Below are 23,633 nucleotides of genomic sequence, written 5' to 3' on the forward strand. Positions count from 1 at the left end.
CTCCACATATCACTGCAGATCTCCAAGGGCCTGATTAATTCCCTCACCCCCTTTTTTTTTTAATTGGAGCTTAAGGCTCTAAACCAATTAAGTGGCTATTCATAGCACTGAATTTAAGGTAGGAAAATTAGTTGATTATATCCCACATTTACTCCATCGTTTTGGTTTTGGGTTGTTTTGGGGTTTTTTTTGTGAGAACAGCAGAAGCCACAATTACTGTCACTAGAAACAGCACACAAAGATTCGAAAGTAGGTCAAGAGCAGGAGTTGACCTGAACTATGTAAAACTACTGTTAGAGTCCTTGTTTCATTAACAGCTCTGAAGCATTTGGTAGTCCCTGGGATGCTGTGTGACCTTCTCAGGTGAGGCTCATTCAGCATTTAAGACTGACTTGCAAAATAAAACTCAGCACATTGTTGCATTTACAGAAACATATATTATCAATTCCTTTTACAGTAACTTACAGTAAACAGTGGGTTTTTTTAAATTGATAAATCAGCAACACAGATAAGTAGTGGCAGGCACACAAGCAATTCTAGCACACGAAGTTGTTTTGTACTATTCATGACATTTTTATGCACTTTCAGAGGTTACATATGGCTACAAATGAAGAGATTGCAATTTTAGAAGTGAATGAAATTATAGGAGGACTTGTAAATCCTATTCACATGAATACTTTTACCCCACAATTTACATGGGGGTAGTCTTTGGAAAAGTAGCAGGATTCACTTCTATATTTAAAGAATTAAGATCAAATCAAGTGTAACTAAGAAAAGTAGCTTCTGTAAGAAAATGTTTTCATGCAACTTAAATCATCTCTGAAATATACAGTACTTAATTTCTGGAGTTTTTTCACAATACAGCTAGTTCCAAATCACTTTTTAACAAAATTAAAATCAGGCACAATATATATGCATTGTGAAAAAGGGAAAAAATTAACTAATGTCTCTTCAGCCCAGAATAGGGAAATTGTTTAAGGAAAACACTTAAAACCTCTGTTATGGCTGCAACTATATTAAGAAGGAGGAACATAGATGTAAAGCCTTAAAGAAAAGGAAAACACCAAAGACCTAAAAAATAAAGCAATCCTAACAGTCATTATTCTATATAGAATCACAGGATCTTTAAGGTTGGAAAAGACCTCCAAGATCATCAAGCCCCGCCTTTGACTGAACACCACCTTGTCAGCTAAACCATGGCAGTGAGTGCCATGAGCACTTGTTTTTTTGAACATTTCAGCAGCTCCACCATTTCCCTGTTCCAACTCTTCACTATTCCTTCAGTGAAGATATGCACAAAACCACAGAGAGCACATCTACTTAGGAGTTACATAAGACAAAGAAGCAGATAGCCTAAACTATTAGGCAATTTTTAGTTGCTTTTATGCTTATTTGACTGAACTCAGACTTGGCCAATTTCTTGGGGAAAATTTCAGGTTATATAACTGCACTTTGCAGACATGCCAGGCTCCAAAGAACACCAAGCCACCTGGTATTTAGAGAAAGATTAAGTGTGTAATGTAAATTTAGTGGCATAGACCAAAATCCTCTCAGTATTTCGGCAATCCCAACGATAATTGAAAGCAGAGAAATCTATTAATTCCCCTAAACTTTGCATTTACTATAAAATACCATCAATGTAACAAGAATCTCCTGAAGGAAGGGTTCAAAACCACTTGATACTACACAAGTCCTTTCACTCTACTCAAAGTTTCTCAACATCTGCCTCATTGAGCCCTTTGCTTTGCTTAGGGGTGTTTTGGCTTGGTGGAGTTTGGGTTGTGGTTTTTGGTTGGCTGAGGGGTTTTGTGGCAGGAAGGAGAATCTAGAGACTTCCAGACACACTACAAGAGGTTACAGTGCTGTTTAAAGCTCATGTGACTCCTAGAGAACAGTGCTGTGCAGGGTTATTAACTCTTCCATTGCCACTGACATTTTATAACAAAATACTGGGTTTGGACAGAAGCATTGACAAAGTCCTACCTGCATCCATTAATCTGAGGTGGTTTTTTTGCACTGTGTTTCACTGGAATGGCAGTCTCTCCATTGTACAAATGTGGGATTCAGCTCAGTTGCAGTACCAAGAGCAATATTGCCTAACTTATGATGCACTTATGCTTTAAGCAGTGATGTAATCCCTCCATGGAACACGTGTGTAAATGATGAAGTGCTCGCACATGGGATGCTGAACTGGCAGGCACAGCTCTGAACTGCTCACGTATTAACCACTCCTCGGATATTTTACTGCTAGAGGTTTAGCATTAAAAGCAGTTTGCACTCCTTTCAAAAAAGGCTGCTGAAAAACTGAGTTGAGAAAATTAAGTCTTTTTGAAAAGAAAAGTAAATTATCTGAAAAGCCTACAATCAGATTTAAGATTTGTCAGAAAGCCTAAGGCAAGAGAATAAATAACCTGGTGTTTTATTTGTACACTTTCAGAAGCCTGCACGGCCTGATGCCGCAGCTCTTTGTTCTCTCCCTCCCTGTTTCATCTGAAAATATAAACTTCAGCTTCTATCACAGTACTGGGAAACAACTGAAAGTAGATTTAAAGGTCTGAAACGACAAACATTTTAACTTACTCTAGATATCCAAGGCAGTAACTCACATCCAAGTTTGGCCTTGAGTTCATTATGCAGTGACATTTGTTTTAACAAGAAAGGAGGCTCTAGCTTTTATCACAGTGCCTCCTGGAGCAGGCAAAGTGCTTCCCTTGTACCTAAACAACATTCCAACAAATGAGAGTGAGGTTTTACTAACTTGGCTGAAGTCTCTCTGTAGTTATTTGCCTCAAGTGTGGTATTACAGTTATTAACTTCATTGTGCACATTACCTTTGCAGCTTAGGATGCAAAGAGGGAAATAGTTGCACTTGGCTTGCAAGATAAGGTGCAAAAGGCAAAGTTTAATGAAAAAGTGTGAAACCAAATTGCCAGGCAATGAATGCCAGCAGGACCCTGTTCTAGTTATTGCTGCCTACCTTCCAGTGCCTTCAGTACCTCTATGTGCCTTGCTATTCTCCTTGGATATGAATTTGACATGCTCTGTACCTGTGTTTGAGATAGACTAATGAAAAATGGCATGCAGTGAATGTTTCGGTAACAGAAACTAGTTTAAATTTTTTGAAGTTATTAAAAAATATGAAAGAATTAGTAAAAGTAAAATCAGATGAAAAAAAGTACAAACAGAACATGGACCAGATTTTTATTGACCAACTTAAAACACATCAGTGATAAGAGAGGAAAAATAGAAAAACAAAAAGCAAAACAAAAGACCACAAAGCCAGAAACAGCAAATAAGAGGTGAAATAAAATAATAGCAGCTCAAGAGAGAAAGAAAAGATATAAGATGGTAACTTCAAGATATGATATAGATAAAAAAGAGCTGGCAACTAAAGAAAATAGAAGAGGAATGAAAATATGGGAATAATAGGAAGAAAAAAGAGCAAGAGAAGTCCTTTTTAAAAATGACTGGTGGAAGAGACCCTACAACTATACCTGTTCTCTAAGTTCAATTTATCTTGAATTTCCCCTTACCAGCTTTTTTAACTTCCCAAAATATTCCCTGTTCCAACTCTCTGAACATCTTCCTGCTTAGGGCCACTGAGTTTCCAGGAGCTGAAGGGATTCTTATGGTGGCTGTTAGCCAAAAGCTATTTCAAGGCTGTCTGCATTCTGAGCACACACATATCCCATAATGTCTTTATGGCTGTTGAAATACAAAGGGACACAGGGGTATGGGGAAGGGAGAATTTGGAAATAAAAAGGAGTAAGGAACATAGGTGAAATGTGAACTTCCATATACCCATTTCCTAAATAGCTTCAATACCCATCAACAAGCTCTGCTGGTGAGTAACATGACATTCACCTGCTCCCAAGGCATTAAGCATTCCAGATCCATACAAACAGATGGGGAAACATATGAGCACATAAAGTTAGGGTTCAAACAGCTAGCAAATGCACAAGGAACTCCCCCTCTCCAACATTAAGAGTTATCCACGGCTAATTTTAAGCCATCCTGGTCCCCCATCAGAGCACCAATGACAGCCTAACAGAAAGGGCTGGAAACAAGAACAAGACAGGTCAGTATTTTGGGAAGAGAGAGGGAAAATCCCATGAGCTTATGCCTGTTTGGACAGTGTTTGTGGAACTACAGTATCTGACCATTTAGGATTTGGCAATCTATTCATGCTTTTATACCACTGAATAAATCTTTAAAAGACAATTAACAGCATTCCTAAGGAGAAGTAACTACAACACAGTGAAAAAGCATGTTGAGAGCAAAAGTAACTCTCTCTCACTCTGGTCTTTAATTCACCAGACTGGAGGAGATCTCAGACCTCCAGACCATGAGGCTTTGGTATACCCTGAGCTCTACAGCACCAGCGCAAAGGAGAGCAAACCACGCCAGTGCCAATTCTTTCATTACTGGTGGAATCAGCCATGAAGCGCTTTAAACAGTTCACTTCCCTCCCTAAATCTTCAATGTTATGGGATCTCTGTGCCAGCCTGAACAAATGGCTTGCTTTAAGATGCTACAGAAGATTTATATGTTTGTGTATTTTCTAAACATTTATTTCAAAATACTTTAACCCTCCTCATCACTAGAGCAAGGCTGCAGCATCTGGTGTTCATTAAAACCAGGAAATTCCTGTTTTGCTCTTATGAAACTGTTGAGAGTTGATAATTGTTTTGGTTGTTTTTTTTTTAAATTTAGCTTTGCATTGAGGTATTTTAGAAAACTCAAATAAGAAATATGATTGAGCAAATTTTTTAAATCTGCTTATGCTAAATTCAGACATCAGTCTTCCGCAATTCAAAAAAAACAATCAGAAAATATTTATCAAGTGTAACATAATGAATTACCATTATGATACTTATTAGGTAGCATTTTGGACTCCTCAATTTAAAAGCTGTAATCCATATAACAGAAAAACGATACAGAAGTTCACAAGTCATTTACTCTTGGTGCTTCAGCTTCATTACAGCATATTTTTTTCTACAAGATCATGAAAAGATTCCGCATCTTTTACAGAACTTAATCTTCGTATCCTTGCTGAACCTTACTATGCACACCTTGGCTGTAAATTTCAATACCTCTGTGTTTCAATTCAAAACAAAACATGGTGTATCCTTACTGATTTAGTATCAGTGGTGTCTAATTAGAAACTGTCAACAGCAGGGAGAAGAATGATACATTAAGCCCTAAGCGTTTCACGACAGATTGACCAATATTACAGCAAGAAAAGAAATGTTTTCCTAAAGGCTGTTTTTGCCCTGTATTTGGAGGAAAGCTGTGAATGACCTAAGGCCACAACACACAGAATGCAAAGCTGCTGAAACTGCAGGCAAATTATACTGCAAAATAACACAGAAAATCTGGTATTTCTTGATTATGATCGGGCCCAGTGTAAGGCTGGGGTAAAACACTGTCTACCCATAGATGCTGCTCCCTCACGGAATGACTCAGGCACTCAGTTCCCAGCCAAGGAGACAGGCAGAGATAGCATGTTCTGAGTTCAAGTCCCCAGAGAGCTGGCCAGTTATTTGTTGCAGACTCTCCTCTCAATCACCAAATGTCATTAAGTGAAGCTAAGAGTATGTTAAACGCTTGGAATATTTCCCCCTATATAAACAGCTGCCATAGCGGCAAATGGAAACTTACAGAATTGCAAACAATTGGTATTAAGTGTAAACAGAACATATAAACTACACTTTATTTCACAAGAAATAGGAACCTCAGGGTTAAGGGGGTTCTTTGTACACATGCTGTAATTTACTATCTTAGGTGTATATATACACAGCTTAGCACACCAGAGCTGGCCACAGAGCACAAATCTCTACAAGAACTCTACAGCCACCCTGAAATCCACAGGCATTTGAAACACTTTTTTTAATAGTACAGCATATTGCTAAAATGTCTAGTTTACAGCCCATCACTATCTCACTATCTAAGGTTTCTTTTGGCATGAAGACTTTCCAGGATAATCATTCCCACTGCAGATACACTCAGTATGCCCAGCTGTAGTATGTGTTCCCTTTCCTCAATTTTATCAGCTTGTAACTCTCAGCTGTTTAATTTCCCTTGGTATTCAAATTCATTCCATATACTGATAGAGCTTCACCACATTACCTTCCACTTGAGGTCACCAATAAAGAGGTTAAATTAATCTACTTTAAAGCTGCATCTCCAAGTATCAATGCAGAAACCCAGCCAAACCCCTCTCTTACCCCTCTTTTCTTGGCCTTTTATACATGCTTTTCATCTTCAGAACTAAGTCCATTTAAATTAGGGAAAAAATTGTGCAGGCACCACTTTATGTTCTTTTCTGTCCTTGGAAGAAAAACAAACTCTCATGCCTGAGTTTCCTGAGGAGCTTTAGGTGTGCATCAATTCATTGCACCTCAGGCACAAAGTACACAGAACTCCTCAGGTCTGCACTGAGACCTTGTCACTCTTGCATTGCTATAAATGTTAGTCCCACATATTAATACCTACATACATAACACTGGCATTTTTCCGAATCTTAATTCCTTCTCCAATTTTCCCCCCTTAAGTGAGAATCTTTTTCCACACAAGTGGGGATAAAAAAAAAATGAAATCAATTTGGACTTCAATACCATGTGGGAAAGTACTTCAGAGACAATCTCACTTTACATCATAAAAATTTTATTAATCCTGCACCTTTCTAAAGAGATCAATTTCCTTCCCACGAGATGTTATTCATTTTCTAAGGGTTAACCCACACCTCCACCTATACATTATGTACATAACAGAGAAATTATCTGAAGTTCTCGTTCTTGGTTTTTAATATGGATCAGCCTGAACAGAAGAAACATATGCAATGTTAAAAATCACTCCCAGTTTAATTTTTTTGTGCAGAAGACAAATTAAGTGATGCTTTCAATCAGTCACAGTTATGACTCCTTAAGAACAGAGCAAGAAGGTTTATTTCAAAGAGAGATGTTCCAGACTGCACACTCAGTTCACACGAATAGGCTGGACTTCCAAAAGAAGCATAATTTAAAACATAATACTGGTCATTCCTAAGAAACAGCTCCACTTAGGTTTCTTGGAGAACTCAAAACAGCGTGCAGGCTGTCCCTGTCAGGGACACAATGAGTATTTACTGTTCTGCTGGGCTTGGCCAACACTCATCTTTGTACTCTACAGAAACGAACACAAAAGCACACAGAACACCCACTCATCTAAAATGTTACCAGAAACACCAACTTTGGCTGCTGTAAAATAAAGAAACTGTTCTGATTAGATACAGAATTATACAGCAGAAGGCACATATGCTTAATACATTAAGTACAACAGTATTGATTAAATAAAGTACCCACAGAATTGCAAGCTCCTTAAAATGGCTTTTATATATCAAACACCTATATAAAGCCAAGATAACTTCAATGTGAAATTTCTATAAGAAACAGTAGACTGAAATGAAAATACTTCCGATGACCAGTATTGATGTGTGACTAAAAATCCAATTCTTTATTCTGCAGTTTTACTACTCCAACAACTAATCCCACCTTGTAAGAACAAAATAAAATACCTTTTTTCGACTTTGCTCCAATCTTCAACTTTGATGGCCAAGCAATCTGTGTATTTGTTTCTTCCATAATCTATTAAAAAGAAAGCATTTTCAAAAAATTAAGTTTTTGTTTTTCTCCTGCAAAGGCATAAGTTCATTTTCTGAAAATACAATGTTTACCATTTCTAAATCTGCTGATTATTATTACTTTTAAATAGCACAAGCCATTAACTGCTTCTCTGGTTTTCCTGAGAACTTTCATCTGCTAATAAGTGTGGCTGAGTTCTGATCATCCAAAAGAATTCCACAGAGCAAACCCAAGATGCTTAACAGCTTCCATGAAGTTCAAATGACCAGTAATAGCTACAGCAGGCTCTACTTCCATCTCAGAGGGAATTTCAGACCTTTACAATTCAACACAAATATTTCTTTGGTTACCTTAGAATGGTTTTTAAGTAAAGCCTATCAAATTTAAATCGAGTCTTTCGAAGTCTCTGTAAGTCAAGATATATTGATTTGCCTCACCTTTACCCAAAAGCAGCTTTTCATTACAAGCTTATCCAGACTCCAGAATTTTTACTTCTTGGTTTAGCAGATCAGAGCAGACATTTGACAGCATTTATTTATTATGACACAGCGTGCAACCTATCTGTCCATCTCCAACCAGCCAACAGGGAAAAGCTACGCACACACTCCTATACTGAGAAAACCATGCAGTCATTCAGCTCAGTGTCAACTCTCATTCTGTTGCTGCCTTTGGCTCAGTGAAAATTCCACCAGCCCTATTACAGGCATATTGTACTGAAATTTCATCCTGGCACAGAGCTACAGCGCTTCACAAACCCATTTAGTAGTAACACAGGAGAAGGAACTGGTTGACTTCAGATATATGAATGGAAATGTAGCTCCTAGAAATGCTGGGTATGTCTACTGAGACTAAAGGACTTCCCTTTTATATTGAGATCTCACCAACAAGCATGATGAGCTCATACCTCTCATCCCACTTGAGACGGAATGAAAACAATTAAAATGTCAAAATAATTAGCAAAGCCACTTCCAAGAAGAGAACTAATGCATTAAGAAAACAGCTACCATACCAGTAAGTTTTCCATAACAGTATAATTCAGAACTAAGGCAGATTTCTCTAACAGTTCTTAATTCTTATCTTCTACCTCCAAATCCCAAGGACACAACAACTTCCAGATTAGTACACCATATGGAAAAACTGAAAGTGTCAGCCAGACTTCATTATACTATATTTTTAGTTTCAGCAACTATTGGATAATAAGTTACAGCTGAAATAAAACATTTTCAGGAGGGTGAAATTCTACCAGAAACATATATATACTTTTCACCATTTTTCAATCCAGATGTGAAAAAAGCTATTTCAAAGAATTCACTTGACTCTGATAATAGGCTTTGGGCCAGGATTTTTTTTTTTTTAATTGTGCAACAGGCAGTGAAATACATACAAAATTGGAAGGCACAAGCTAAAAGGAAAAGGGAGATGCTAAAACAAAGAATGGTGTAGGACTGAGTTACAGAAGATCCAACATGAAAGGAACCACAAGAGAGGAGATAGAAGAAGAATGCATGCCATTCAAGACAAGTGTTACATCTCACCCGTCCTTTACCCTCTCAATAAAGGTTGGAGACTTCAGTCTTAAAAGAAATTAAATCCTCCCTGTTTCTTACGCTAAACTAAAATAAAAGGAAAGCCCACAACTTCAGAGATGCACATTCTGGGGACATATGAGAAAGATGCATATGAGATCTTCAAAAGAAAAGCGGTCTGACTGCCAGCCACTGAGATTTGGCTATCTAATATCCTTAAGCTCTTTGCAGAATGCAATGCTAAAAATTGCCACACTGGACCCAAAAGAGAACTTAGTTTGGTCACTACAAAGACAAGTTAATCTCCTGTCTTAGTAAAAAAAAAAAAAAGTCAGTATGAATTTAAATGAAGTACATTTGCTGAAGTATCAAAATGCTCAGTCTGTACTGGCTTTCAACTCCAGGCTGTTAACTTTACAATAAACCAGGGCTTTCATAGGAACTCTTAAAAAGAAATTAAACTATACCACTTACTTCTTAAAGCATTATTGTATTTAATTTACTATTTATGTATTGTATTTATTATAACAGCAGAGCACCACAAAGCTCTGGAAAACAAGGAACTAAGCTTTTACTAGAGCACTTAAATTTGAAAGTAAAGATGATACTGAAAACTCCGTAGATCACTGTTGCATCAACTTTTTTGTTCAGTTTTACCATTCAAACCCAGGCAGTTTTTAAGTGCCAAGATTTTTTTTCCCTGAAATAAATTTGGAATCATTCCATGAAAACCTCAAGTGCATGTTGCAGTGGAACAGCTTTACTAGTGAAAGCTCAGTGTTATGCCCCATACCCTGAAAACAGGGGTTCTGCTCTCACATGAACAAAAAAGAGAACTCACAAGTACTCCAGCTATAATGCATGTGTTCCAATTGTATAAATACTTGAGTTACATAACATTTAGAGGAAATTCAGCCTAGGGATGACTCAGAGTTCATGATCTCTGCAGAACAGCACCTCTGCATAGCTTCCCTTATTTTCATATAAAATAAGTGACAGAGTGAGTACTAATCAGTGCTCTCCTGGCCTTGAGGGATCAACTGACCACAGGGATCAGGCATATCTGGCAGCAAGGTTTAATATCCCAGTAAATAACCTCATGCTTCTTCTCAAAATGAGGGAAAACATAAGATTGTCTTTCTACAACTTTCCTTCCTCCCCTTTCCCCAAGTGTAATTGTAGTGTTTATGAGCCAAAATATGTAAGCTATTCTCAGTGGAGAAAAAACAGAAGAGGACAAAACACTGGAAGACACCAACAAAACAAATCAGACTGTACTCTGACCCTGAAAAAAACTGGCTCTAGTTGCAAATCATTGGGCCTTCAAGACAAAAAAAAGTCTAACTGTAAAGCAGCTGGAAGACAAGCTTTTGGCCTACTTGTATTCCAGCTTGAAAAGTTTACAGTTTAAGCACTTTGGGGAGTTTTTACATTAAGACAGTAAGAAATTATTTTTTTTTTTATGCTGTATTTTTTGTTTAGCTGATTTTGGATGGAAACTGGAATGTCCTGAATGCAACAGAACCAACCAAACAAAACTCCCCCAAAGCCCACAAGTATTTCAGAATTCAAAGGAAATACTTTACACACAGTAGATGAACAAGAACAACATATATAACAGACATTTCTTCATTTAAAGCAAGCACATTAAACCAAAGTATTATTCTTTATAGTTAGTGTTGGTAAGTTACCTATTTCTGACCTTCCCACCTTTGGGATTTGGGTATCTTGGCCTTTTCTGGCTCAGTTATTAATCCCAGTGAAAGGAAAAATGGGTCAGACAGGAACCTGTATCTACTACTGGGTTTCTGCAATTTCCCAGTCTGAATTCCTTCCCCACTTTTCCCCCCTTAAGTGAGATTCTTTTTCCACACAAGTGGGGAAAAGAAAAAAATGAAATCAGTTTGGACTTCAATACCACCTGGGAAAGTACCTCAGAGACAATCTCACTTTAGACCATAAAAATGTTATGCCCAGACTCTGAATACTTGGTTTCACAGACTTTAGGTGCTCATCTTGCCTCTTCAGCTTTCAGAAAAGTCGTCTTAGTCCCCTCGGTTTGTATGCACCGACAGCTGTATAAACAAGTTTATTCTTACTGTTTATTTAAATCATGGAATATAACTTAAATGAAAATTTTAAATATATATATTTCCATAGGAGCAGAAGACCTGATGGGAAGAGTCACAGCAGGCAAGTGACATTCTGCATGGGGTGATCCTTAGCTCTTCCTCTTGCAATGCATAAGGGGGGATGCAGCACAATCTGAGAGGATGACTAATCCCTGAACATGACTTTTGGCAGCAAGAACAGAGCAATGGGTGTAGCTGGAACCAGAATTATTACATTTAATGGTTTGTTGTTTTTTTTGGTTTGGAGGGCAGGAGAAAGCAAGGCAAGAACAAGGATGGGAAGGAAGAACAAGACACAAAAGAGGGTTGTGTGAAGTTACCCATTGTGAGTTCCAACTCCAAAACTGGTGAGGCCAGAGGAAACACTTGTATTGCCAGAGCACATCAGTGGGGCAGCATCAAGGACTACTGATTTGGTGAGGAAATTTGAGGAAAACAAGGAGTTAAATAAGAGATTACAAAACTTAGCCCAAGGCCTGGTGCAAGTATGTAGCTCTTATGGAAGTCTGGCCAACATTTGGGTACAGCAATGGATTCACATCCCAAGCCCTGTTGTGGTTTGTTTTCCCCTGAGGTGATCTCCATAAGGAATTCCAATCAAGAATTCACTGTTTGTCACAGCTACTACTCCAAGTTAGACAGTACAGCCTGACTCCACAGTGTTAGCACTAATTCTGCAGGTGAGGACAAGGGCCTGTTCCTGAGAAGCAGCAATGGCACGTGGCCCCAGGCCCCCACACATTCTAGGCTACACGACCCAGAGTTTCCAGCCCGTGCTTCTGCATGGCAAAGAACCTCATCCCCTATGCAGAGTGACATCAGATCCAAAATCAAAACCAAAAAACACAGAAAATTCTTTAGCAAATTTTTTCTAACTTTAGACTGTCAATACTGATAGCACACACGTAAGTGTGAACTGTTTAAAGTACACAACCCAACAATGCACGGGGAGGACAAGCATCAAACTCCAGCTGTGTGTCTGTACAGAAAGGAGCAGTAGGACAACAAGGCTTTCCCACACCCAAGGACACGAGCGCCTGTGTGTCTTCAAGGTAGGGCTCCTGATCTTCCCATTTTATACTCCAACTGTCAGAAACCCAGACCCATTTTCAGAAAAGTACCTGCAGGTGACTGCTTGGCTAGTCCTCCTTCCCTAATTTCACCTGTCTAGGAAAAGTGTAATAATGTCATTATTTTAGACGATACCCTATGGAATAAGCAGTGTGGATAAGGATCAATACTCTCACATATTTTTTTGTCCACTGCAAGTCATTTGCTTCAATACTGCAGGAAATTGATCATCACCTACTCAGTTGTCCACCTCTATTACACTGATTTTTATTTCAAGTTTTTATTAAATGCTAAAATAACTATCAAAAAACATTGAAGTGTTTCTGATTGACATATAAAAAGGGAATAGAAGGAAAACTTGCCTGCTTCCCATTCGCATACTGCTACCCAGCTTCATGTTAAGCTAAGCAAAACACCAACATGCTTCCCTACAACTTCTCATGGCCAATACTTTTGTGCAGACTGAGACTTCCACAGAGCACTGAACAGGCTGTTTTGTTGTTAAGGACTAATCCTAGCCCCTACTGACTCAACAAATTCACCATCTTCACAAGGTATTCACAGCTATTGCTAAAGACCTTATCAAGAGCTAAGGCAAGCACGTGCAGGATGAAGAGGTATTGAAGCTAAAATGAGAGGTCAAGGTTAACATCATAGGCAACGTATTTATTCATAGTGTTGATCAATGGGTATCAAAACTCATATACTAATGAACAGATTAAATAGAAAAGCAATAAAGGCAGCAGAGTAAAAAACATCACCTTTACAACTCAAACTTTCAGGTTTACACATAAAAGCCCTAAATCACTAAAGATGGAATTGGGAAAGCTGCCTATGTGGCTATGGCTTTGGAATTTTTATTGTTTCCCTTTCCAGTAAGGGATTTTTAGCCTAGAAGGGGTGAGAACACACACACGTATGAATATACACACTGCATCTTTTTTAACCTTCACTTCACCTGAAAAGAACTGAGACGATTCTTAAAACAAGGGTCTTGTTTAAGCAAATATTGCAGTATTGCTGCTGCATCCAAAAACTGCACTAAGTGAACCTTCTGCAGCAATAACATTTACAGATCTTTGTACTTAACAAGTACAGCAAATAAAGTTAAGTGAGAGTAAAAATCAATCAATCAAATGCTCTTACCTATGAAGAAACAGTGAAGCCCTTCACTCCATTTGAATGTTTTGTTTACTCTCAATGGAAATATTAGTCAAAGGTCACAGGTAACACTTTTGTTTTAAATAAATGACAAAGCATAGTCAAAACCAAAAAAAAACCACCTTAAGCATGCAAAACAACGATCTATAAAAGTATTTGTCTGAACAGCATTAAGAATTTACACAATATAAAAAAATTCTAAGAAAAAGTATCACTGAAAAATGAAGTCCCCACAGAACACTGTTAGAATACCAACATGCATCCACCTCTCCTCTCTGAAAGCAAAATCAGCAATTCTGTTCCTTACAAGCCAGAAACCCAGTGTATGTTCTTGACTTGTAACATTCTCATACTTGTCTCCTCTTTATTAATTTTTTTTCCCCAAGGTAAAATGTACAAAAATTTCTGAGAAGGAAATCCCTCCTCTATTTTAAGGGAGGGTTTAACTCTCAGAATTAAAAGCATCAAGCACCTCAGCTGAGACTATGGTGACAAACCACTTAACCACTCCTTCTCTATTGCTTTACAACGCAAGAGATCTTGCACAGTGTTAAGTATAGCAATAAAGTGGCGTAAAGTTGAACTTTATCAACTAAAACTTCATATTACAGGTCAAATCTTAAGACAGCACCCATTGTAACAGAAGCAGCACAGAGGAAACTAGAGATGAAATGAAAAAAATAAAAATCCTTGTAATTACTCCATTACTTTAGCAGAACAGTCACTATACTGCAGATGGGACGAATGCCATTTTCCACAAAACCGAAGCCTTCCCACCACTTAGCTCTGCCTGAACCAAGCAAAAAGTTAAGTAAGCATTCTTGATTTACCTTTTTAGAGACACTGATCCAACCTAAACAGTCCCCTTTCCACTGGGTGGGGTTTTGCCAAAAGGGAGACAAATGTCTCAATCCTAAGATTTCCTGCAAATGTTAACTTCCACTGACATTCTTTCAGCCCTCTAATCCACGCTGCCCTCTCCAAGCAGTTGCTTCCTCTTCCCAGGAAACTAAATGAGAGGAAGCTCAATGTAAATTGGATGCCAGCATTCCCATCCCAGCCAGGCACTTGAAGCCAACTCTGGAAACGTATGGCCTTAATATATCCTTGTCACATGCTATGAGCCAAGCTCTCCATCAAGAGGTTATTTTAATGCTAGTGCAGATACTGATTTCCACCCAGAAATCTGGAATGTGTGGAACCAGTTCCTGCAGCTCCAAACTGCTCCTGTGGTTGAAACAGAGACAAGACCCATGATAATGTCTGATCACCACCAGCTCACGAGGTCTCACCACCAAGATAAATAACACGGGGAGAAACCGAGAGCTGAGTGGTTGCCATCAGAAATTGAAATACAGCCCTAGGGGAACTACAGTTACAAATAGCAGCTTGGGAATAGTCATGGCTGAAGACACATGGAAAGCCCTTCAGGAGTTATTCCTGAACAAGAATAATAATTAGCTTGAGACATCTTAGTCTCAGGTCAATGATTAATATTTTTAATGCCAGAAAATGCCCTAAGCCCCTTGCATTTGAAGCTCTAGATACATTTCATGTTCAGAGATTAAAACGGAAGACTGATCAGTGTTCAGTCTGACCTGCTGCAGACAGAAAATTAGCTTTTAAATAGGTTTATTTGTATCAGAATATTCCAGCTACTCTTACAAAATGCATACACCAACACTGTGTGAATATATTCACATGTAAGAATATTGCAAAAGTTAGGTTTGTCCCAGATCAGCATAACAGGTATGTTTCAAAGATACAAGAGAAAACACAGGATGTTACAAACCAAGCTCTTTTATTGTCTCAGATAAGCAAACAGGGCTTGAGGAAGTTTCCTTGTTGCCTTTGTTGCCAGAGCCTCCTAAACAAATAAAAAGTAATGCACGTTCATTAATAACTACTGCATAGAGGATATTAACAGAAATATGATTACAGATGCAGTTAGATATACCTTTGTTTCACATCTTCAAATAATTGCAGGGGGGTTGGTGGTTTTGTTTGTTTTTGGCGGGTTTTGTTTTCTTTTGTTTTTTGTTGGGGTTTTTTTGTTGGTTTTTGTTTTTCTTTTTTAGAAAAGAAACCAACTACTACTGTTTCCAAATACCTGTACTGAAAGATCAATTGTTTTAAAGGATAGTTTCACCACATCATGCTTCCAAAATGGCCTCAGTAACTGCTGAGGTGCTAATTATTTAATAAAACTCGAAGCTACAGTTTAAGCATGTTACATGTAAGGACAGGAAGGAAAATGAAGAAAAGAAGCCACTAGTCTTCCTTTACACTCCAAAGCTCCTAATAATTACCAGAAGAGATTTTGGTACACACATGAAACATTTGCTCAGTTGCAACTTCACAACTCCAAGCACACTTGTCTCCTTCAGGGAATAACAGAGTCTGCAGTCAAGAGAAACATGAGCACTTAAATAGACTTTTTGCCTAAATCCAGAGATACCTTAAAAACCCCCAAGTATCAGCAACTGGGCAAATGCATACAAACACCACTTCTGTTTGCTTAAAAAAGGTACAAAAGAAACCCAACACACAAAACAAAAGAATGTCAAACACCTGGGAACAGTAAAACACACAAGTTACAGCTGGCTGGTAGTATTTTGCGCTTCTCACTCTGCAAATGAACTCTTAAAAGCCAGGAAAGCCAGAGCTGAGGAGCCCCTCCAGGCATACTCCCAAAGCCCCTACCATGTACCCACTGAATAATACTGAAATGAAGCACGTGGATGTGACCTGGAGTCAAGCACTTGTGCAGAGCACCATGAGTGCATCACTTCCAGTCACTACCTTCTGCATGTGCAGTCCCACGTCAGCCCAGGAACTCCACCCAAATTCCACTAAGGCCATGGTCTTCATCTATCACCCACCCTTCTGCTCACAGTCCCTTGAGAAGGCTACAGACACACTCTTGTCCTGAGAAGTTTCACAGTGAAAGATTATCATCAGTGTCAAGAATCCCGAGCGTTGAAAGAAAAAGAATAAAACCCAACTCGATGATGAGAGAGCTAAAAGCAAACCAAAATGATGCATTAAATTCCTCTCTGTCCACACGGCTGACCCTCACCTGTTTTGGATTACAAACTCTTCAGGAGAGAAACTCACCACCTTCTTACCTTTTATATAAGAGTGCCCTGCATATCTACAGTGCTACATAAATTATCTGTTCCCTGGAACAATGTCCTGGGCTTTGCTGGGGAAAGGGCCTTGCTTCCCATGAGGCGTGAACCAGATGTTGTGGAACTTGGTGGAAAAAATCCACCATCAACCAAAAATGGGCTTTGGATCAAGAACATGTAATAACTTCAGATTATGTATTCCTCTCACAGAATAAATTAGAACAACAATTTAGAGAGCAAGGCCCACAAGGATCTTTTACATAAATAGTATGTAACACAACAGCAAAGCAATCCATGTTTATTTAGGATTACCTGTCATTGAAATGCAGATCCGAGAGCTCTACAGAGAAAACTATGCCGTTATTTACTTATTTTTTGCTAAATTAGTAGCTCCCAGTGATTTTGAAAAATCCTCATTAGATGATGTTAGCTTTTCCCTCATCTGAAGCAGTACTAAAACTTCGAAATATTAGAAGAAAGTATGGTAAAGTCTTCAGACTTTAAAAAATGACACTACCAAAAGACATTTATCTACTTTTCACTTGAATTCAGGACCAGAGGAAGGGACACTTCATCACCAGACCTTCCCTGCCACCACAGAAATACTAGCTGAATTTCACCAAGACTTGGGGCTTATTCTGCAACTGCATTATATGTGCTTGTTTCTGCTAAAATGCTCAATGAAATAATGCATTTTGACATTTACATTGTTATTAAACTCTCAAAGTTGATAGGAACAGTTCAGATCCACTGAGATTCTGCATGATTATGAAAATCCAAGTAATACTGCTTTCTCACATGTTTCAAGACCAGCAAAAGACTGCTTAGCATCAAACCCCTGTATTAACTTAACTTCCTTTAAAAACTTCTCTGCATCTTAACAATCCAGGCTGAGTCCCTGCCAACCCCCCAGTCCCAGCCTCCTCTCTCCATCCTCCTGGTCTGCATGCCTTGGCATATGGAATCACATTCCTGAATTTTTGCCTTGTCATTTGTCATTTCAACATTCATATGAAAACTTCTTCCACCTCACACACACTTCCACCCAAGAGCTAACCTCAGCACACTAAGGCTAGTTCATCAGAATACACCAAACATAGCATTATTTATGCAAAAAATACCCTCAGGTTCTACATGTGTCCCTTCAATGATGCACTTCCCCCCCCCGTTCCACTCAAAATCCTGCCACTGATGTCCTGAAGTCTCACTTTCAGAGCTGCTTTAAAAAATGCCTTTGCTGCAGTTTTGAGTTCATATGGAGTTTCTGAAAGTGTCCCGCTGCCTTCATTTGCAATGTGTTTCCAATGCTACAAATCACTTTCTTCCTCACTGCAACAACCCGAAACACATGAAACGAGTCTTCATTTTACCTCCACATACTCTGCCTTATTCATTTCACTTGAGAAAGGAAAAGTTTAACTCTGATTAAAGGAAATTGCGCAGACAGAGACGGTGAGTAAGCTTATGAGCAACTGTCCAAAGATTTCTTCCAACAAAAGAGAACTCAAAGGAGATAGTTTCCATCTGGTTTTATTAGCTGTAGTATTGTGTGTATGTGCTTAAAAACTTCAGAAATCTACACTGTGGAGTTGCTGATACTGTAAGAAGAATGCCAGTTAAAATGAAGCAGCTTTAACCCATTGCAGCACCCACACTGTGCCTATATAATAATTATGCACAAATATGACAAGATCTAAGTGCCGAGATAGCCACTTGGATGAGTGTGGATATGTAGTGCACTCATTCACATGCTTAAAGTTTAGCCCATTTTGCTTTCCTGTTAAAGGCAACACAGTATTTTCTGCTATTACACTAGTAACTATATAATTGTAAGGTACATCATATCTACAGTAAATAATCGAGTAATCAAATCCATGCATCAGATAGACAAGCCACTCCAGAAGAAATATTTTATCCACATCTTTAAGAATTATGAGCAGATTTATTCAAGTGAGAAAAAACACTGTGGAAAAATGAAGAATGTGCAGAAAGAAGCATAGGCTACAATGGTTTAGTTTTGTTTCAGCAAGTAAAAAAATCCCCAAGCATTTTGATAAAATCCTAAGGGGGAACTATTGACACACTCTCCCCTGTGCACACCAATTATCAGACAGATAAGCACAAGTATCACATTTGGAAAAATAACTCTCATTGTCAGTCAAGGACAACATAAATCTGAAAACCCAAACATTTTGGCAGCATATATACTCCTCCTCACGAGCCTTTATCAAGGCATCCCACGGTCACATGCAACCTTTCACATCTTCCTGTTTGGAAGTACTACTTAAAATTATACAGAAAACAGGAAAAATACAGCAAACTACTTCAATGAAGAAGTCAAAAAGGAGTTTCAAGGCATTTCAACATACAGCATCAAAGTTTACACTTTCTTCTCTGTACTAAAGACAAAACAGCTTTTATTAATTTTTTATTAAAATTTTTTCTTAGCCTGCAGCACACAGATTTTCATTAACATAACTCATAAATAATGTTCTTTACACTATTATTGAAAAAAAAGACCAATCCCCCTCCCCCCAATACCATGCTGCTTTGTAAAAATAATTTCCAAGTCATTACTCCTGACCATGTTCCTCTTTGTAGTTTAGTTGCTGCAGGACTACTTTTTCCAGTCCTTCCATGCCTCTGTCCAACCACAAACTTTGTTGAATCATTTTGTGGATTGTGCATTTCTTTCTTAAAAGGCCTTTGCATTTCTCAACCAAATATTTATGCTTTCAACAATATCACAGTAAGTTGCAAGTCAGTTTTTTAATAATAGGATGCAGCATTTCTCCACAAACAAAATCCTTAAGACCACCTCACAACATCTTCTGGGTTAACCCCCACTATTAAGCATTACAAATGCTCATCATGCATATTTTAACATTTTCAGTTAAAGAATTGCTAAAACTCTTAAATTGTTTTTCTGCATGGATAACAGTAGCATAGACCAAAGAGAGCCCATTTCTCATCTCATTCCATGTGTGGCTGGTGGCAAGGAGACACTTTAAATGACAAAATAATTTTTTAAAATTGGTCAGTACAGTGGAAACTGCACATGAAGTTTAATTAGTTGATCACATGCATGAGCAATAGGTATATGTTTTGCCCTCTAGTCAGGTGATGTTATAGAACTGAAATATCTTTCTTACCTTCTGAAAAAAGTCTTCCCCACTTTTCCCTTTGCCCTCTGCAGCAGCTGTAAAACAAAAGCAGGATCTGGTTACTAAATACACAGGAGAAAATTTGCAGGCTTACATATAGAAATCCTCAGTGAGTACACGCTACTGTAAAATAACTCTGGGTAATTTTTTCTCATGCAATAAACATGTGTCAACAACTGAGTAATATGCAGACAAACCTTTTACAAGTCACTTTCCATGGCTGAAGTCTGAAGCGTTTGTATTTGCGTACTGGAGCTCTAAAATACTGATACATATTTTAGTTACAAAATACACATGGTCTAAGTGTAACAATTTAGTCACACTGAGTACTTTGCCCTCTAATTCTGCCAACAGCAGGATCAAAAGAAAGCTAGGAGGGCGCAAGACTTGCTGTATCAAATACCACATTATGCAGGGATCTCAAGAGCAAGACCTGGATTATCTCCCACTTGCATTTAAACCCATAACTGTAAGTTTAGTTAATGCAAATTACTGCACTTAAAATGATACAACTGTTTGCATATAGTTTATGTTGTAGTTCAGCTGTGTTGAACTAGCAACCAGTTCAAAACACAGTAGCTCAAACTGATTATGAAGAGGATAACTTCCTTTTCCCTGGAGAATGGGATGCCTTCAATAAGAACTCCAAGTGCAGAAAAAAGTTTCCTGGATGGTACAGGATTACTGAAGCAACTTATACTGGTGATTGTTCTGTATTTCTCATGTACAAAACAGACCCCTTGAACTAACCCCATTACTCTGGCTTCAAAGCTATGCTTCAACTACTTAGTTCTGCCCACTCCTCCAATTACATAAGCAATTCCCAACTCTTAAGAAACTGTTACCTCAGCTAATGCAATGTAATAGCAAATCCAAGTGAGCAGATACAGCCTGGAGGCACGAGATGACTTCTCCTAGCCCAGAGGAAGCACTGCCACTACATGTGAAACAGGCTTCTCAAAATCTCAATAACACCACTTAAATACCACAGAGAAAGAGTATACTAGCAAGTTTTATCTAGAACAGTTCAGAAGTTCATGATTCAGCTCCAGTGTCACCAGAGCAGAGGAAGAGAATGACGCCCATCAAGCGTTCATCTTGCTGCAGGGCAATTCCAGACTCCCCAGTTCCACAAGTCTGAGCAAACAAAGCCCTGCTTGCCTTCAAAACCCATAGGTGCCTGTATGAGAAGAGCACACTGGTGCATATTTCACCAGAACAAGGTTTTCTGGAAGCAGAGAAAACAGTTGGGGAAGATTTGTTTTCCAGATTTACAAGCTAATGATATGAGCAGAAAAAACACAACTTCCTTGAAGCAGCCCCTTGATAGGTGCACATTGCTTGACATGTTTTCCATTAACTCAGGAATAGCTACAAAATGCTTTTGGGAAGCGAGGAGTACCACCACTCTATTTCAAGTGGAGCATGGGACCAACATGCTTTTAATCAGAGGGTACAGGAGATAAATTGGAGATGAGAACGTGACAGATGTGTGGCTGAAGTTGCAGTTATGAGAATAAACAGATTTTGATCCAGCTGCAAATGCACGATTTCCAAACTGAATACAAGCAAGAGATGGCTTAAGATAATAGCAGTGATGCTCTGCAGGACATTAAAGTGGAATGCTGACAAAGTGGATTCCAAGCTTTTTACTGTAGGTTTATTTTTAATATGAATCATTCTGGTGACCTGATTTACAGCTTGGCCCCACCAACAACTGATGGCACAACAGATAGAATCCAACAAGTACGGACAAAGTGGGAAAGAAGAGGGAATGAAAACATCCCAAAATGGCTTCACAGGAAAAAAAAAAACCACAACAGTAGAGACAAGAGGAAAGTTGGAGCAAATGGCACTTCAGAAAAATCTTTAGTTAATAACTAGTAGGTTTAGTTATTATTGTTTCATCAAACTATAAAGACATTTTTCATTAGAGCTTTTCAGCACATAAGATGCTTTATGATAACCCATTTGTCAGGTCTCATGATATCTATGAAAAGGCAGGGAAGACTGTATGGTGATTTTTGGAAAGAGACTGAAGTTGAAGGTCTGTACCTCAAAACAGCTCTTCACATGAAGAGAGATAATGCAGTCTGTTGGTATTTTGTTACTTTGTGTCCAAGACACAGCATTATTAAATCCAGGAAGAGGTATGCCTCTGACCATATCTCATTTTTCTATATTAATCTAGTCATTACCATCTCCATTATGCATTGAATTAATAAAGAAAACATGCTCAGAATTGTGGCTTAAAGTATTGTGTTACACTTAGAATGATATATTTCACTATAAAAGAAAAAAAAAATGCCTAAAAACTTGAAGATAAACTACACAAATCAACGTATGCTTCCTTTTAGGTCAGCTATTTTCCAGCTATTGCCTCCCTTTTCCCTCCTTTCTCTTATGATATAACTCTTGGTACCAATTACCTACCTACTTTTTCATTTTACTTCCTAAATTTCCTCTTGTTTTTATGAGGAGCAATTACAGTTAAGAGAATTTACATTCTATCAGTAGTTTATGAATTTTGTGATGCTACCCACAATCACCTACATCTGCATCTATGTTTAGTCCCAAACAAAGTACCTATATTTAAGAAAGCTTGCAAAATCTGTCTGAAATGTTTATGATTCATGTGAAATTACCTTGAAGCCTTTCTGCTCTCCAAAGTAGGAAATACAGTCCTAGCACTTCTGAAAACAGCAGGAATAGCCAAAGCCAAGAGGAAATTTACCCATTTCTTTTATAACTGAAAGGCTAAACAGATTCTGCTAAAGCAAGACAAAACCAGCATCTTTTGTAGGGAAATGGGCAAGAGAAGCATTCCAGAATTAGGAAATTTATGCAGAAGCCATTAAAATGCAAACCATTTACAGTGTTCTCTACAAGCAGATGCAATTTAGAGAGTCATTGAGGTTTACCTCAAATCAGATAAACTGAGATAAAAGCAAACTTGAATTCGTGTTTAGGAAAAAAACCTCCTAGGTCATCACACCCCAAGATCAACTTTTCTAAACAAATCTTGAGAGTATTAACCCCGACTCTCAAAATAAACTTCAGCTTTGAAATATCATATTAAGAAGCTCACAATATTTACATCTGACAGTGCACTCTGGCAAGTTATTTTTGTAATCTTAATGATAATAATTAGAGTTTTAGTATAAAATCAGGATTTATTCAAAAAGCAGTAATTTTTCAACTTCCCAAACCCCCAAGACAACAAGCCTTTGTGGGAGGCTGAGGGGGCCAGCAGTGCTGTACCTGTGCTGCAGGGAAGGCACAACAGAACCCATCCCTACTAAATTTGAAATAAACTTTCAGATTTTAAAGGACAAAGTTTCACATTTTCTGAAATTAATGAATTCAAAATAGTACATCAGCAACAACCAACATCAGGGAGTGACATTATTGCCTGGCATGTGCCTTAGGAGACCACTCCACCCTTCTGCTGGTGGTCCCTGTCCCCAAAGCAGGTTTGAGAGAAACCACAAGCCAAACGCTAATTAATCCAGTTGTACCTGACCTCTGACTGACAAATTGATTCATTTCTGCCAACTCAGGAAATACTGTTTTCTTAGAAAATAGCATTTACTTTATGGTATTAAATAATCACTTAACCAACCCTCACAAAAACTAGGATTACTTTTACACAAGATGGCTACACTGGTTTCAGAAACACAGATGAAACCTATGTAAATGTGCATAACAAGCATTTTATATTTTAAGCTATACTCTGTTTATTGTAATTTCTTCCATACCATGAAATATTTTATATTAGATTTTTTGCTTTTCAAGACATATTGGATTGCTGAGGTTTCATCCAATA

General features: G+C 38.2%; 1 protein-coding gene across 1 annotated transcript in view; it reads right to left on the reverse strand.

Annotated features, from left to right (window-relative positions):
* Positions 1-23,633, reverse strand: part of BICC1 (BicC family RNA binding protein 1) — a 91,713-nt gene that overhangs the window by 38,288 nt on the left and 29,792 nt on the right. Inside the window, exons 2-3 of the mRNA XM_082285849.1 lie at positions 19,796-19,842; positions 7,556-7,625 (exon numbers count right to left, since the gene is read on the reverse strand). Of these exons, the coding sequence (XP_082141975.1) occupies positions 7,556-7,625; positions 19,796-19,842 (117 nt within the window). The remainder of the gene's footprint in view (positions 1-7,555; positions 7,626-19,795; positions 19,843-23,633) is intronic.

This window comes from Coloeus monedula (genome assembly GCF_965178545.1).
Source record: "Coloeus monedula genome assembly, chromosome: 8".
In the NCBI taxonomy this organism is placed as follows: Eukaryota; Metazoa; Chordata; class Aves; order Passeriformes; family Corvidae; genus Coloeus; species Coloeus monedula.